The sequence below is a fragment of the Microplitis mediator genome, chromosome 10 (genome assembly GCF_029852145.1).
Source record: "Microplitis mediator isolate UGA2020A chromosome 10, iyMicMedi2.1, whole genome shotgun sequence".
NCBI classification, from domain to species: Eukaryota; Metazoa; Arthropoda; class Insecta; order Hymenoptera; family Braconidae; genus Microplitis; species Microplitis mediator.
The window spans coordinates 18814581-18827405 of record NC_079978.1 but is presented as its reverse complement, the minus strand read 5'-3'; the positions used below and the strand labels follow the sequence as shown (position 1 = coordinate 18827405).

The 12825-nt window shown below is 29.4% G+C and overlaps 2 protein-coding genes across 2 annotated transcripts; both read right to left on the bottom strand.

Moving 5' to 3' along the window:
* Positions 1-359: 359 nt before the first annotated feature.
* Positions 360-5493, bottom strand: LOC130675625 (leucine-rich PPR motif-containing protein, mitochondrial-like). The gene is made up of 3 exons (XM_057481412.1): positions 2606-5493; positions 861-1014; positions 360-803 (listed from the first exon to the last, which is right to left on the bottom strand). Exons 1-3 carry the CDS (start codon positions 5321-5323, stop codon positions 640-642), a joined length of 3036 nt encoding a protein of 1011 aa, XP_057337395.1. The 5' UTR covers positions 5324-5493; the 3' UTR covers positions 360-639.
* Positions 5494-8027: 2534 nt separating this feature from the next.
* On the bottom strand, positions 8028-12738 carry LOC130675632 (28S ribosomal protein S31, mitochondrial). Its single transcript, XM_057481422.1, has 7 exons — positions 12421-12738; positions 12066-12285; positions 10382-10460; positions 10115-10283; positions 9886-10029; positions 8502-8731; positions 8028-8428 (listed from the first exon to the last, which is right to left on the bottom strand). The coding sequence occupies exons 1-7, from the start codon at positions 12453-12455 to the stop codon at positions 8157-8159; spliced, it is 1149 nt and encodes a 382-aa protein (XP_057337405.1). The 5' UTR covers positions 12456-12738; the 3' UTR covers positions 8028-8156.
* Positions 12739-12825: the final 87 nt, after the last annotated feature.

The following is a 12825-nucleotide window of genomic DNA, read 5'->3' as shown; positions in this document are numbered from 1 at the left end:
ATTCATGGAACTGCTCCAATGCAGATTACTGCCGTGTAACACTTTAAAATCTCAACATTAAAGTATTTTTTCAAAATTGACAAGCATAAATATAATTGACCCCATAAGCTTTGGATGAACCTTTAAACACCACAATCTATCTTATGGATTTAAATAATTAAATAAATAATGAAAAATCTACTTTCATTTCGGCTTCCGAATGGCCTTTTTTTGCAAGTATAGCTTCGAATTACATAACACTTTTGACCAATGATAACAATCCCTAATTAAAAACTCCGATGGACGAAAGGTTAAAAAAAAAGCAAACATAACTTTTTCTATGAGAAAAATATAATTTATTTTTTAAGAAAAAAATTTAAGTATTCCATTGGATGGCTATTTTTTATTTACATGTTAATGAAATATTTGAATATTTCATTTATCTGCAAATATACAAGAAGATAATTTTTGAGAAAAAATGATCTCAAAAGTTTTAGACTGACTAGATATATCTAGAAAGTATTTCAACCTTCATCATACATATTATAAAATTTTATTTTTAATAACAAGTAGATTTGAATGCAATTTTTAATACCATGGTAAAAATTTATATATTTACTAGATGTACTCACAGTAAAAAAACTCACTGTTTAAATAATTTCAACTCAAAAATTCCTTACGAGTAATTAACGTACTCGGTATTTGTATTTTATGTAGTAATAAAAATGTTGAAAAATGTTTATCAAATTTTGCAGATGGTTTGATTCCTTCATTTTTCATTTTTTTCCACAATTCTATGACACCTTTACAATCATCCAGATTACCTGAAAAAAATTACATTAATTGGGTAATTATAATTTATATATATAAATATGACTTACTATATGATTTCAGCAATGATTCACATATTGGTTGGCAGTCAATCCAGTCAACTTCACTACTCACTTCTAAAATTTTCATCAGAACAATTGACTTTTCTCCATCAGATAAATCAATTAAATATCGGTCAAACAATATTCGATTTAACCGTAAATTCTATAATTTTAATATTTTTATTAATTTAACCCTTTGTCATTCGCATCATTTTTCTAGTCTTCGTCACTCGCGTGAGTGCTACGCCGCCGCATTGTCGGGTGATGGGCATAGTGTCAGAAAGTTCTAAAATTTTTTATACTTATTAAGGGTATTAAGATACAATTACCATTCAAATTTGAAGTCGATTGACCATCTCTAATTTGAAATATTTATAATCAAAGTTCGGATCATTAACATTGCGAGCAATGAGGAGTATGCGTTTCGAGTCACGTTCGTGATTCTAATAAAAAAACTAACAGTCAGAAACTTTTGAAAAACTAACAGAAAATTAATGAATTTGTCCTGAATTTATTAAAAAAAAAAAAAAAGTATTGACCATCTGATTGTTGAGATATAGCAACGCAAAATTCAACAATAAATGAAAAAATATACATGTCGGTAAATTGGAAAAAAAACAATCTGACGACGCTGTATGCGAGTATACATAGTATTATTTGAGCGGTAAATTTAAACATACTCAGTACACTATACAGCAACTGGCAGAGCATATAAGACGTTGTCAAATTTTAATTTAAGAAAATGTTCAATAGTATTTGTGTATACGTATATATGAGTAGTGTGTAGGTAAACTTCTCACGGGTACAGTATCAAACAAAAGCAATGTCTCGTTTTAACTACCACCTAACCTACTCTTACCGCGTGTATGGCTCATAACTTTTTGACAATATTGTAGCAGGACAACTACTTTAAATTGCATGAAAATTTTCTAAAATATTGATTTGAGTTATTCAAATTTTTTCAAATTTATTCCTTGTCACCCTAGCAGACCTGATTTACCGTACATTTGGCGAAATTTATGGTAAGCTACGATAATTTACGGTAAATGGGTAAATTACGGTGGGTTTACCGTAAACTGCGATATTTTACCGTAGAATGCGGTAAATCTACCGTGAAAATTCGGGTGGATTACCGAATAACCATAATTTACGGCGGATTACCGTAGTACCGTATTTTACGGTGGATTGCCGAAAATTACAGTAAAATCACCGTAAATTGCGGTTAACTCACCGTAATTTACAGTAAATGGGTAAATTACGGCGGGCTTACCGTAAAATAAGATATTTTTACCACAATTTACCGTAAATTTACCGTAGAGTACTGTAAATCTACCGTAAAAATTCAGGTGGATTACCGAATAACCGTAATTTACGGTAAATGGGTAAATTACGGCGAGTTTACTGTAACCTGCGATATTTTTACCATAAATTTACCGTATAATACGGTAAATCTACCGTAAAAATTCGGGTGGATTACCGAATAACCGTAATTTACGGCGGATTACCGTATTACCGTATTTTACGGTGGGTTACTGTAAATTACGGTAAAATCGCCGTAATTTACGGTAAAACGGTATATTACTGTGGATTACCGTAATTTACGGTGGGTTTACCGTAATCTACGGTAATTTGGGTCTGTTAGGGCACAATTACGACAAAATCATTAAAATATAATAAAGGCGACGTTGCACTCATTAAGTGAGTGACGAAGAGTTAATACAGTACACAAATTAATTATTTTAACTATACTGTACCATTATAGCTGTTTTCAATTTATCCAACATATTACACCTCGCATATGCAACTATTAAGTCCTTATCAACTACGCTCTGTCCGGCAACATTACAAATTACATCGAGAACACTTTTAAGCAATGATCTATTAGATTCATTACCACCATCCCTAATTGATTTAATTATACTATACACTAATTTTTGATGCAGTGGCACAAACTGATAGCGATTCGCTACAAATTTAAAAGATCTAATAGCCGATGATAAATCATTTCTCATAAGATGTTGGGTTATCAGAGGTTCCAATATCCTGCTTTCAATTTTGCAAAAATTTTTAGTTATCAAAGTATTCAGCATCAAGTTCGTTAACTTCGAGTGTTTACTACAAGCAATTGAGTTCAATAACTTCCAAGATTCCTGTTGCGTTTGACTTTTAGATACTTCGCTGTTGTTTATTAACTCCCAGGCCAATTCTATTTTGTCATTACTAACAAATGCCACTGCTGCCTGCAAAGTTTTTATCGGACTCAAAATAAACTTCGGATGATCCGTTCGTAAGTTCAGCAAAAGAGAACACAATTCTTCTATTTTTCCATTACGAGCTAGGAATCCAATGAGGCTCGCTTTCATAGAAGCTGTCAATTCCACATTACGTTTTTTACATTCGCTTCCAATTAATTCCACCTGTTTACTATCATCGCAATCGCACGCGATCATGAATAGTTTCCGTAATACAAAATCGAAACAAAGTCCTTTCGACTTCAGTTCAATCAAATGACACTTCAAATCATCTTCGTCATCTACATGATCCGGATTCTTTGAGCTGTAGTTGCTAACTGATAAATTTTTGTTTACAATATCAGACTGTTCTAGTAAATTCACTACATCGGACTTATTTTTCTGCGCTGTACATCTTTCCAGTATCAGTTCTCGTACTTCATTTGAAACAAAGATATTGTGCTTCTTATAAGAACTTATGAGGTCTTTTATAATATGATCGTTATGCAAAGAAAATTTATCATCGAGTATCCGCAATAAAAAGTGTCCAGGATAATCTTTCATAGGAGAAGAAAATACTAGAAGTTTCGCGCACCCATGGGCGTTTTTTTGATACTTAAGTGCTTTGATAAGCGAGGGTAAAATTTTATCGAACTTCAACTTTTTCTTTGTCTTCGAAAGTAAAAAATACGCGGCATTTATTCTTCCGTTTTCTAGTAAAAAACTCACTAGTGGAATTAAAATCTCATGTAATTTCAGCCCGCGGCTCAATAGTTTTTGTAATGGAATCAGAGGATCTAGTGTATTTATATGAGGAAATATGTAATGTAGTAAAGTATCGTAGTCGAATCGCACTTGCAGCTGTCTCATGTGATCAATGACACCAAGGACCCCTAGCTCTCCTTTTCTTTTGAAAGCTTGTATCAGTATCGGCCAATAATAATGCGGGCGTATTTCGATATTTTTTTCCATACTTTCCAACAGCGAAAGCGCAAGTTCTGAGTTTCCACAGCGTAAACTTTCTTCTAGTAAAATATATTTTATAGTTTCCAGTGGAAAAATTCTACTCAATTTATCAGAAATATTTAAAATTCGCGGCTCCGGAGTGTCGGCGCGAATCAAAGCTTGTAAGAAATTTTTCATAATAAATAGCGAGTTTTTAGTCGAATTATTGACGACGAAAAAGTCGATTACTGTTAAGGCCTCGGTGATTTTATTCAAATGTACGAGTTCGGAAATCATATTGACAAACAATCGGTTCGTTGCGATTTCTTTTATCGGAATATATTTGAATATTTGTTCAATGTCATGATTTTTATCTGATAGGCACAAATTTTTTAACACCGTCAGTAATTGCTTATGGTTGAGAGAATGACCGTCTAATATTTTGCAGACATTTTCCATGTCTCCTTGAAGTGCGTAACCGCAGGCTAAATTACCGTAGACTTCATTTAGCGACTGGAGTTTAAATAAATCGGCATTTTTTAGTATGACGGCATCTAATCTGTCATTTTTTACGGGCTGATCTTTAGAAAGTCCGAGTACGGAATCTAAATTTTTGAAATTATCAAATTTTTTTAATTCTGACAGGACGTAATCCGTAGATCCCGAGTCGCCGGTTTTGGCGGCAACCTGAAGTAGATCTAAATAAATATTTTCATTGGCTTGGACTTTCATATTTTTAATGAATTCTCTGTAATTTATTTTTTCATGGTTTTGTTCATAGACGTTTATTAAAGTATGATAGTAATTAAGTGAAGTTATGCGATTCTTATTTTCTAAAATATTCAAAAATTTTGAAGTTAATTTTTGGCGGACTTCGTGTCTTACATCCGGCAAAACTTCACCGCAACAATTGAGAAGAAAAATGTCTATAGAACTGTCAATATTTTCGTTTAATTCTGCGTATAATTTAATTGTATCATGCAAATAATCGTAGTCTAGTTTTGAATTTTTGAATTCGTTACTGAGAACCTCAATGCGATTTAATAAATTAATTAGTGACGAATTGTTGTCATTTGCGTTCATATTTTTAGTAATACTATAGTGTGAAACAAACCTTGTACTCGATTGTTTACTTCTATAATTTACTCTTTTGTTTCTGCTGTGAACAATACAGAGTATCAGAGCTTCTTCTTCTTTTGAATTTAAAATGAATCTTTGGATACATTGCGCTCGATGCACTACGGAAGTATGAGATAAACTTTGTATTAATTTTCCACATGGTCGCAACAATGCCATCAATGAATTTTAACACACGATTATTGTTTGTTATTTTAAATATTTACGAACTGGTATTTACTAACATGTTGCAATAATTGTATTGATGGAACCGCGTTTCTGGGGTTAAGTAAAAACAACGAATGGGATTTGTTTGCTTGTTTTTTACGTAAAAAAAACATAGGGTTACGTAAAAGTTATTTCCAAGTTCTTGTATAGTGTCAATTGAAGGAAACATCGCTTTGTTTTTCAGCCAATCGCGGCAACTGACGGCTCTTACTGCTTTTTTAAAACCAGCATTGAGTTACTGTAGGCCCCCAAGTGGCCAAATTTTGAGTTATTGCTGACAAAACTCGACTGAATGTAGCAGATGTAAGACAGGTTATAAATTTTAAGTAAATAAATAAATTGATGGGTGTAAATGTAGCAGGCATACAATTTTTAAATTACGTATGAAACAATTAAATAATTAAAATAATGAAATTTAAAAAAATACATGGACTGAATTTTGAATTGTCTAAACATGTGTTTTTTCATCTATATTCTACTAAGATTTTAGACGTTTATTGTGAAATTTAAAAATTGATTATTATCTGGTGCATTCACACTCAAGACAGTTGTAAATTTTCAAAATTTTTTTAACAATTTAATTACAAAAAAAAATTAAAAACAAAAAAAATGCACATGGAGAAAATTAAAAAAGCTACAGGTGCAATTTTTTTAAATAATCGGTACGATGACCAACGACAGAATTATTACTAAGACAACTATCTATCTATCGAGTCGGTTACCAAACTTATCACTTAAAATATTTTTGTAACTCAGTGCGGAGTAATAAAGAAAACCCAGAAAATCAAATCCACAGTTTTCATCCATATTATAAAATATCACCTTTCTTATTTAATCGTCCAATCATCACAAATCAATTATTATCCAGTATCAAAACATTTATCAATAACAAAATTAATCTAATTTAAATATCTACATTATGGTAAAACATAATGCAGAATAAACATTTTTTTTTTAATTTAAAAATTATAAGACGTCGAACTTGACTGTCATACCATTTAAAATGTAGACATTTTATTTTGCGTTACAAAAAGTTAACTAATGTCCAACTTAAGTTAATATTTGAATATTTAAAAAAGACGACTTTATGATGACAATTTGTCAACTTTTTGATTACATTTTGGTAAATTTTTTGTAACGTTTTGTTGACAAACAGCAATTAGTTTTTTGATGTCAAAAAGGTAACAAATTGACAATTTTTTGTGTTGACATCGGATTCAGAATTTTATGATACTGAAGTTAGCTGAGGTCTAATAATTTTTGAATTTTTTTTTTAAAACAACAAATTTAAAAAAATTGCACCTATAGTTTTTTAAATTTCTTACATGTGCATATTTTTAGTTTTTTTGTTTCTGTAATTTCTTTTTTAGAAAAAAAAAATCCTTAAATTGTTGATTAAAAATCCTTAAATTAGGCAGTATTGAGATTTTCAAGAATAAGATGTATGATTATCTACTAAATCTGGATTTTAATTAACGAAATTTGTAACGGCGTATCGTTGAACTTTATGTCGCTCATAATCTATTGTATGTTTGTCTGCATGACTGATTAAAATTGTTAGTATCATTGTTGTTTGATCACTTCAAATTTTTATACTACTTCGTAAGATCATCTGTATGATTACATTTTGTGCCTTGGCACGAAAAATTGAGTAAATAAAAAAGAAAAATAGGAAATAAATGACAAAAAAACTCAAAGTTTAATCTTTTCATTGGTCGTCAAAAGAAATTTCCAAAAAACGCTTAAAAAACAGGCCGTCACACGTAAGAACTCCCTAAAAAATGTATTAAATTCCAAGGTACGTTGAATCAACGTTAAAATTGTAAAAAAAAAAAAAATTTTAATGCAATAAAATTTCGAAAAAAATTCAGCTACTTTTAAACTATGAATTTTTATTCAGTACGAGCAACCTGCAGTCAATACGTGCCCAAATATCACAACTAAATTTATAAAATACGCAGAAAAAAAAGATTTCTTGCCGCAACAAAATTTTAATTTGCACTAAGAAATTTTATGCATTATCAATTAAATACAAAAATTGTCTTGGGGCGAGAAAAGATTTTTTTGGTCAAGAAATAATTCCTTGCGCCAAGTAATTTTTTCTAGTTCTAAATAAATTTTTGTTTTCAATTCACAATGCAAAAAATTTATTGGGGTAAGTAAAAATTTTCTTTAGGCGAGTAAAGATTTTTTGTGTCAATGAATCCTTTTTTTTTCTATGCACACTTTTTTGGCTTTGAGAAGCTTCCTAAAACCAAAAGGGAGTAGAAAAATCTGTCATTTTGGAATAAGTAACGCGATATAAATAATATAGCTATATATTCAGTGACATTCAGTCATATTTAGTGACAGAATAAGTAAAGTATTAATTTATTTAAAGAAAATAAATACGATCGTCTTTTTTCTCGCGTAATTTAAATGTAATTCGAATGATATAGATAAATCTATTTATCTCAATACTTGGCAATTAAAAAGAGTTTAAACTATGAAAAGGCACAAATTCAAGTCAAGCCCTATCTAATGATACCAATTTCAATAACATTATCTAATTCAATCATATAGATATGGCGGCAACAAAATTTTCCTTATTCTCTTAATAATATAAGTAGATAATGTAAATAAAGATATGTTTAATAATATAAAAAAAATTACTTACAAATTTAAATGAAAACGGTTTCATTTTTTTTTTTACTCAACGTTTATAAATTACAAGTATCTCAGTGATAAATCTTATTATTAATTCAAATTTCAAATAATGAAGTATTTAATATTTACATAAAACTTATTATGGTTGAATTTGATTTGTTTTATCGGGAATAATTTCATTATCAATAGCTCCAATTTCTTTCAATAGCTCTTGTTTCTCGCCAAAGTATTCTTTGTACCACAAGATATGATTCTTCTTTTCTTGAACGGTCATATAGGGATTTTTCGAAAGACCGATACAAACCAAGTCCATGAAATGACGAATCGGTCCCTTTTTTGGACACCAGCCTTTTAAGTAACGTTCCAGAAATACGTGCTCCGAAAAATGAACGCTTTCTTCTTCTTCCATTTCTGAAATATACAATTTAATACAATTTTTATATTCAATAAAAATAAACTAATATATGTAATAAATATAAGTTACCTATTTCATTGTTGATGGGAAATTTCCACAGGATTCCTTTCTCTGTCCACTGAATCATTTCTTCAAATACATTTTCTGGTGGATGAACCAGCATCAATTTTAATTCTTTTTTCTCTAAAGATTTCCATCTGTTCAACATTTGAGAATCCTCAGGTGCAGTTTTTGTTACACGATCAAAAAGACTTAAGCGAGTGCCTCCGTACAAGTTCACAGGCTGGTCTGGACGTCGGCTTTGAACATAAAAAAAAATTTGTGAACCTCATAAATGGTGACGCGCATTTTGATCTCCAGACAAAAAAACCCGGGTAAAAAAAATTCGTTCCAAAAAAATTCGATATATGGAACTTCTAAACTTGAGACAGATTAGAACTTTGAGTGGAACTTTTTTTTACATTTTACTCTCGTTCCAAAAAAGTTTTCATTACAACCAACAGCCCAATAAAAATAAAAAAATTTTAATTACAAGTTTTTGGACTTTTTTGGACCCAGTGTAAAATGGAGTAAAAACACGTTTTGAAAACGTTCTTTTTTTACTCAAATTTCGCTCGTATAAAATCCTAGACGAATTTTTTTTACTGGAAGTAAAAAACTTTTTTGGAATGAATTTTTTTTTACACCGGAACCTTAATCTATATTATTAAGAGAATAAGGAAAATTTTGTTCCCGCCATATCTATATGATAGAATTAGTTAATTTTATTGAAATTGGTATCATTAGATAGGTCTTGACTTGAATTTGTGTCTTTTCATAGTTTAAACTCTTTTTAATTGCCAAGTATTGAGATAAATAGATTCATCTATATCATTCGAATTACATTTAAATTACGCGGGAAAAAAGACGATCGTATTTATTTTCTTTAAATAAATTAATACTTTAATTATTCTGTCACTAAATTTGACTGAATGTCACTGAATATACAGCTATATTATTTATATCGCGTTACTTATTCCAAAATGACAGATTTTTCTACTCCCTTTTGGTTTTAGGAAGCTTCTCAAAGCCAAAAAAGTGTGCATAGAAAAAAAAAGGATTCGTTGACACAAAAAATCTTTACTCGCCTAAAGAAAATTTTTACTTACCCCAATAAATTTTTTGCATTGTGAATTGAAAACAAAAATTTATTTAGAACTAGAAAAAATTACTCGGTGCAAGGAATTATTTCTTGACCAAAAAAATCTTTTCTCGCCCCAAGACAATTTTTGTATTTAATTGATAATGCATAAAATTTCTTGGTGCAAATTAAAATTTTCTGCGGCAAGAAATCCTTTTTTTCCGCGTATTTTATAAATTTAGTAGTGACATTTGGGCAGTCACATAGTGACTGCAGTTGCTCGTCGAAATGTGATTGAATACAAATAAATAAAAGGATATTAAAATAAATTACCTTCGACTCATTGCAGTAAACTCTCCCGTAGGTTTCTGTTTCCTCAATAATTGTTGAACTCGCGATGATCTTGAAAATAATTCATATCCTGTTGAACTGGATGCGAGTGGCTTTCGCTCTATTTTCATCCCAGCAAATAATTCTCTAGGAAAATATAAAAAATATAAACAATCATTTTTTTTACTTATTGTAGAATAACATAATTTATAAGTTGAAAAAATCAAATTACTCTAGAGACATATCTGATGGTTTGGTTGGTTTTGGGGCATCCGGTTCTTGTGTTGCCACTGTCGGTTTACCAGCTGAAAATATTTTATCAAGTAATTCAGCTTCAGTTTTTGCTTTGTCACCTCCTAGAACCGCCGCAGCCTCTTTAGCTGCGTCTATAATCTTTTCTTCTGTAAACGAATGCATTAAATTGATATAAATTTTAATTATTGATTACTACCATATTTAATTTTTTAACAAAAAACAAAGAATTAAAATTTTTACTGACCTAATTCTGGTTCCTTTCGTGGCTTAGGTCGTGGTTCTCTTTTCGGAATCGCTCGAATAGTTTTTGTTTTTGCTGGTTCCTAAAAAAAATTTTTAATTTATTTTACACTAGATACAAATTATTTACAAGATGAAAAAAAATATGATTTCGACTGTAAGTTAAACAGTTTTCATTTTTCAGACTTTGTGAATAACTCAGTTATTGAAAAAAAAAATCCTTCATTCAAATCCAAAATAAACTTATGTACTAAAGAAATCTTTTTGGTTTTTTTATTTCAGATGAGGCAGTTATGAGTTATCCTGCCTACGGCGAGACTTTTTTTTGAGGTGACTCGTCTCTCCCCACTACCACTGGCACATTTTTCAATATTTTTTTATGAAAATTTAGCAGAATATTCTTGGAATGATGCTTAATAACGTGTTACGTTCTGGCTTCAATTATATTTAAATTTAAATTTTATAATTTTTTTTCGCAATATGTAAGAAAAATTCTTCAACAGAGTAACTAAAGCAGATAAGCAATTTCCGTGAACACTGTCGTGGCCCGTAGTCTAAATTCATGACGAGGCATGATACCCGAGCCTCGACGACGTTCTCTAGGGTAACCTGAGATGCGACGTTGGACGATTTATAATTTTATAATTTTTTTTGTACTGGATCTGCGGAGGCAGAACAGGCAGTCGACGAACATCTAAGGCCCCGGTTCTCTTTCCGGTGACCGACTGACTTTAAATTTAATGTTTTATTTAACAATATACTCAAGTTCATTTTAAATTTTGTATTATTTAAATTTAAACCCTTCAAACAAAATTTAAAAACTATGAGAGTCGAACAGTGACATCACAGGAGGTTATAGATTTTCCAATGACGTCTACCTGAGAAATATTTAATTCTTATTTAATTAAATAATAAATAATATGAATTAACATTTAGTCAGAATGGTACAAATGTCACAAATTTTAAGAATTTTAATAAAGAAGGTACTCTAAAAAAATAATTACAAAAATATTCTCTTTTTTTATGATACTGAAGTTAGCCGACGTCCAATAATTTTTGGATTTGTTTTTAAACAATAAATTATTTTTAAAAATTGCACCTATAGTTTATTAAATTTTCTACATGTGCATATTTTTATATTTATTTTTTTTTTAAATTAGGTCGTTGAAACAAAAATTCGAAAATTTTTAACTGTCTGCTAACTTCAGGATCATCTTTATATGATCCTGAAGTCAGCAGACAATTAAAAATTTTAGAATTTTATTTTGAATCATTAAATTTGAAGAAAAAAAGAAACTAAAAATATGCACGTGTAGAAAATTTAAAAAACTACAGGTGCAATTTTTTGAAATATTTTTTTTCTTCTGGTTTATCATCAAAAAAAAAATCAAAAAATTATTAGACGTCTGCTAACTTTAGTATCATATCTTTTTTTGTATCTCAGACCCCTTTCCTCCTTAACACAAATTTTGTTTAATTCAACAGAAATAGTCTGTGTTAAAAAATAACACAAATATCCTGTTGATTTTAACACAATATTTTTTTCTGTGTTAATTCCCAACTTTCCCGGTTTATTGCCGCCCTATTAAATAATTTTTTTTAAAATTCCCATAAAATAAAATAATTTAAAAGTCTAAACTCTGAAATTAAATTTTGTTTAACTTATAAAATAATATTCTATAATTAACCTCAGTCATTTTAGTCAACAAACTATTCAATAAATCAAGAGTTTGTTGTTTATCTTCTTCCTTTCTTTCAACAGGTTTTTTATTCATTATTTTTTTAATTCTTTCATTTTGAATTGTATCTGAATCTGATGAATCTGAAGAACTTGAATCTTTCGCGCTCATTAATCTGTTAGCAATAAATAATTGCTGTTTGTTAATTTTGTGCCGACAAACTGCATGCCTGTAAAATATTAAAAAAATAAATAAACTTAATTATCAAATCAATAAATTATTTAATTTAAAAAAAAGCGCAACATTGAATTCAGAATATAGGTTATGTTTTTATTTTTTAAAATTTAAAATTCCCACAACTTACCAGTAAATAAATCGCGTGGTCAATAAATTATTCATGATGTTAATTAATTAAAAAATGTATTTTTTTTTTATAATAATAAATAACAATAAAACAAAGTGATAATTTTTATTATGAAACCGGTAAATTTAAATGACATTTATATTTATCATGTTTATTTTTATATTTTATCTAAACTTTATTTTATTAACGTGAATTTTATCTTAATTAATTAAATTATTATTATGATTTATGTACTTAAAAATTAGTGTTTAATAACACGCGATAACTTGAAATTATTTGGTAATGTTTTATTTTAAAATGAAATCCCACACTTGTGTATTCCACAATTTATTCAGTAGCGTATCAATTAAAGTTCCTAAATAAAAAAATTTTGTTAAATTTTATGATACTGAAATTAGCCACGAG

Excerpts from the sequence above, each read along its gene's own strand:
- LOC130675625 (XM_057481412.1), bottom strand. The coding sequence starts at position 5,323 with ATGGCATTGTTGCGACCATGTGGAAAATTAATACAAAGTTTATCTCAT. Across the intron at positions 1,015-2,605 it reads AATTGAAAACAGCTATAATG|AATTTACGGTTAAATCGAAT; the intron begins GTACAGTATAGT and ends TTAAAATTATAG. Across the intron at positions 804-860 it reads ATCATTGCTGAAATCATATA|GTAATCTGGATGATTGTAAA; the intron begins GTAAGTCATATT and ends AATTTTTTTCAG.
- LOC130675632 (XM_057481422.1), bottom strand. The coding sequence starts at position 12,455 with ATGAATAATTTATTGACCACGCGATTTATTTACTG. Across the intron at positions 10,461-12,065 it reads TGTTGACTAAAATGACTGAG|GAACCAGCAAAAACAAAAAC; the intron begins GTTAATTATAGA and ends AATTTTTTTTAG. Across the intron at positions 10,030-10,114 it reads CCATCAGATATGTCTCTAGA|AGAATTATTTGCTGGGATGA; the intron begins GTAATTTGATTT and ends ATATTTTCCTAG.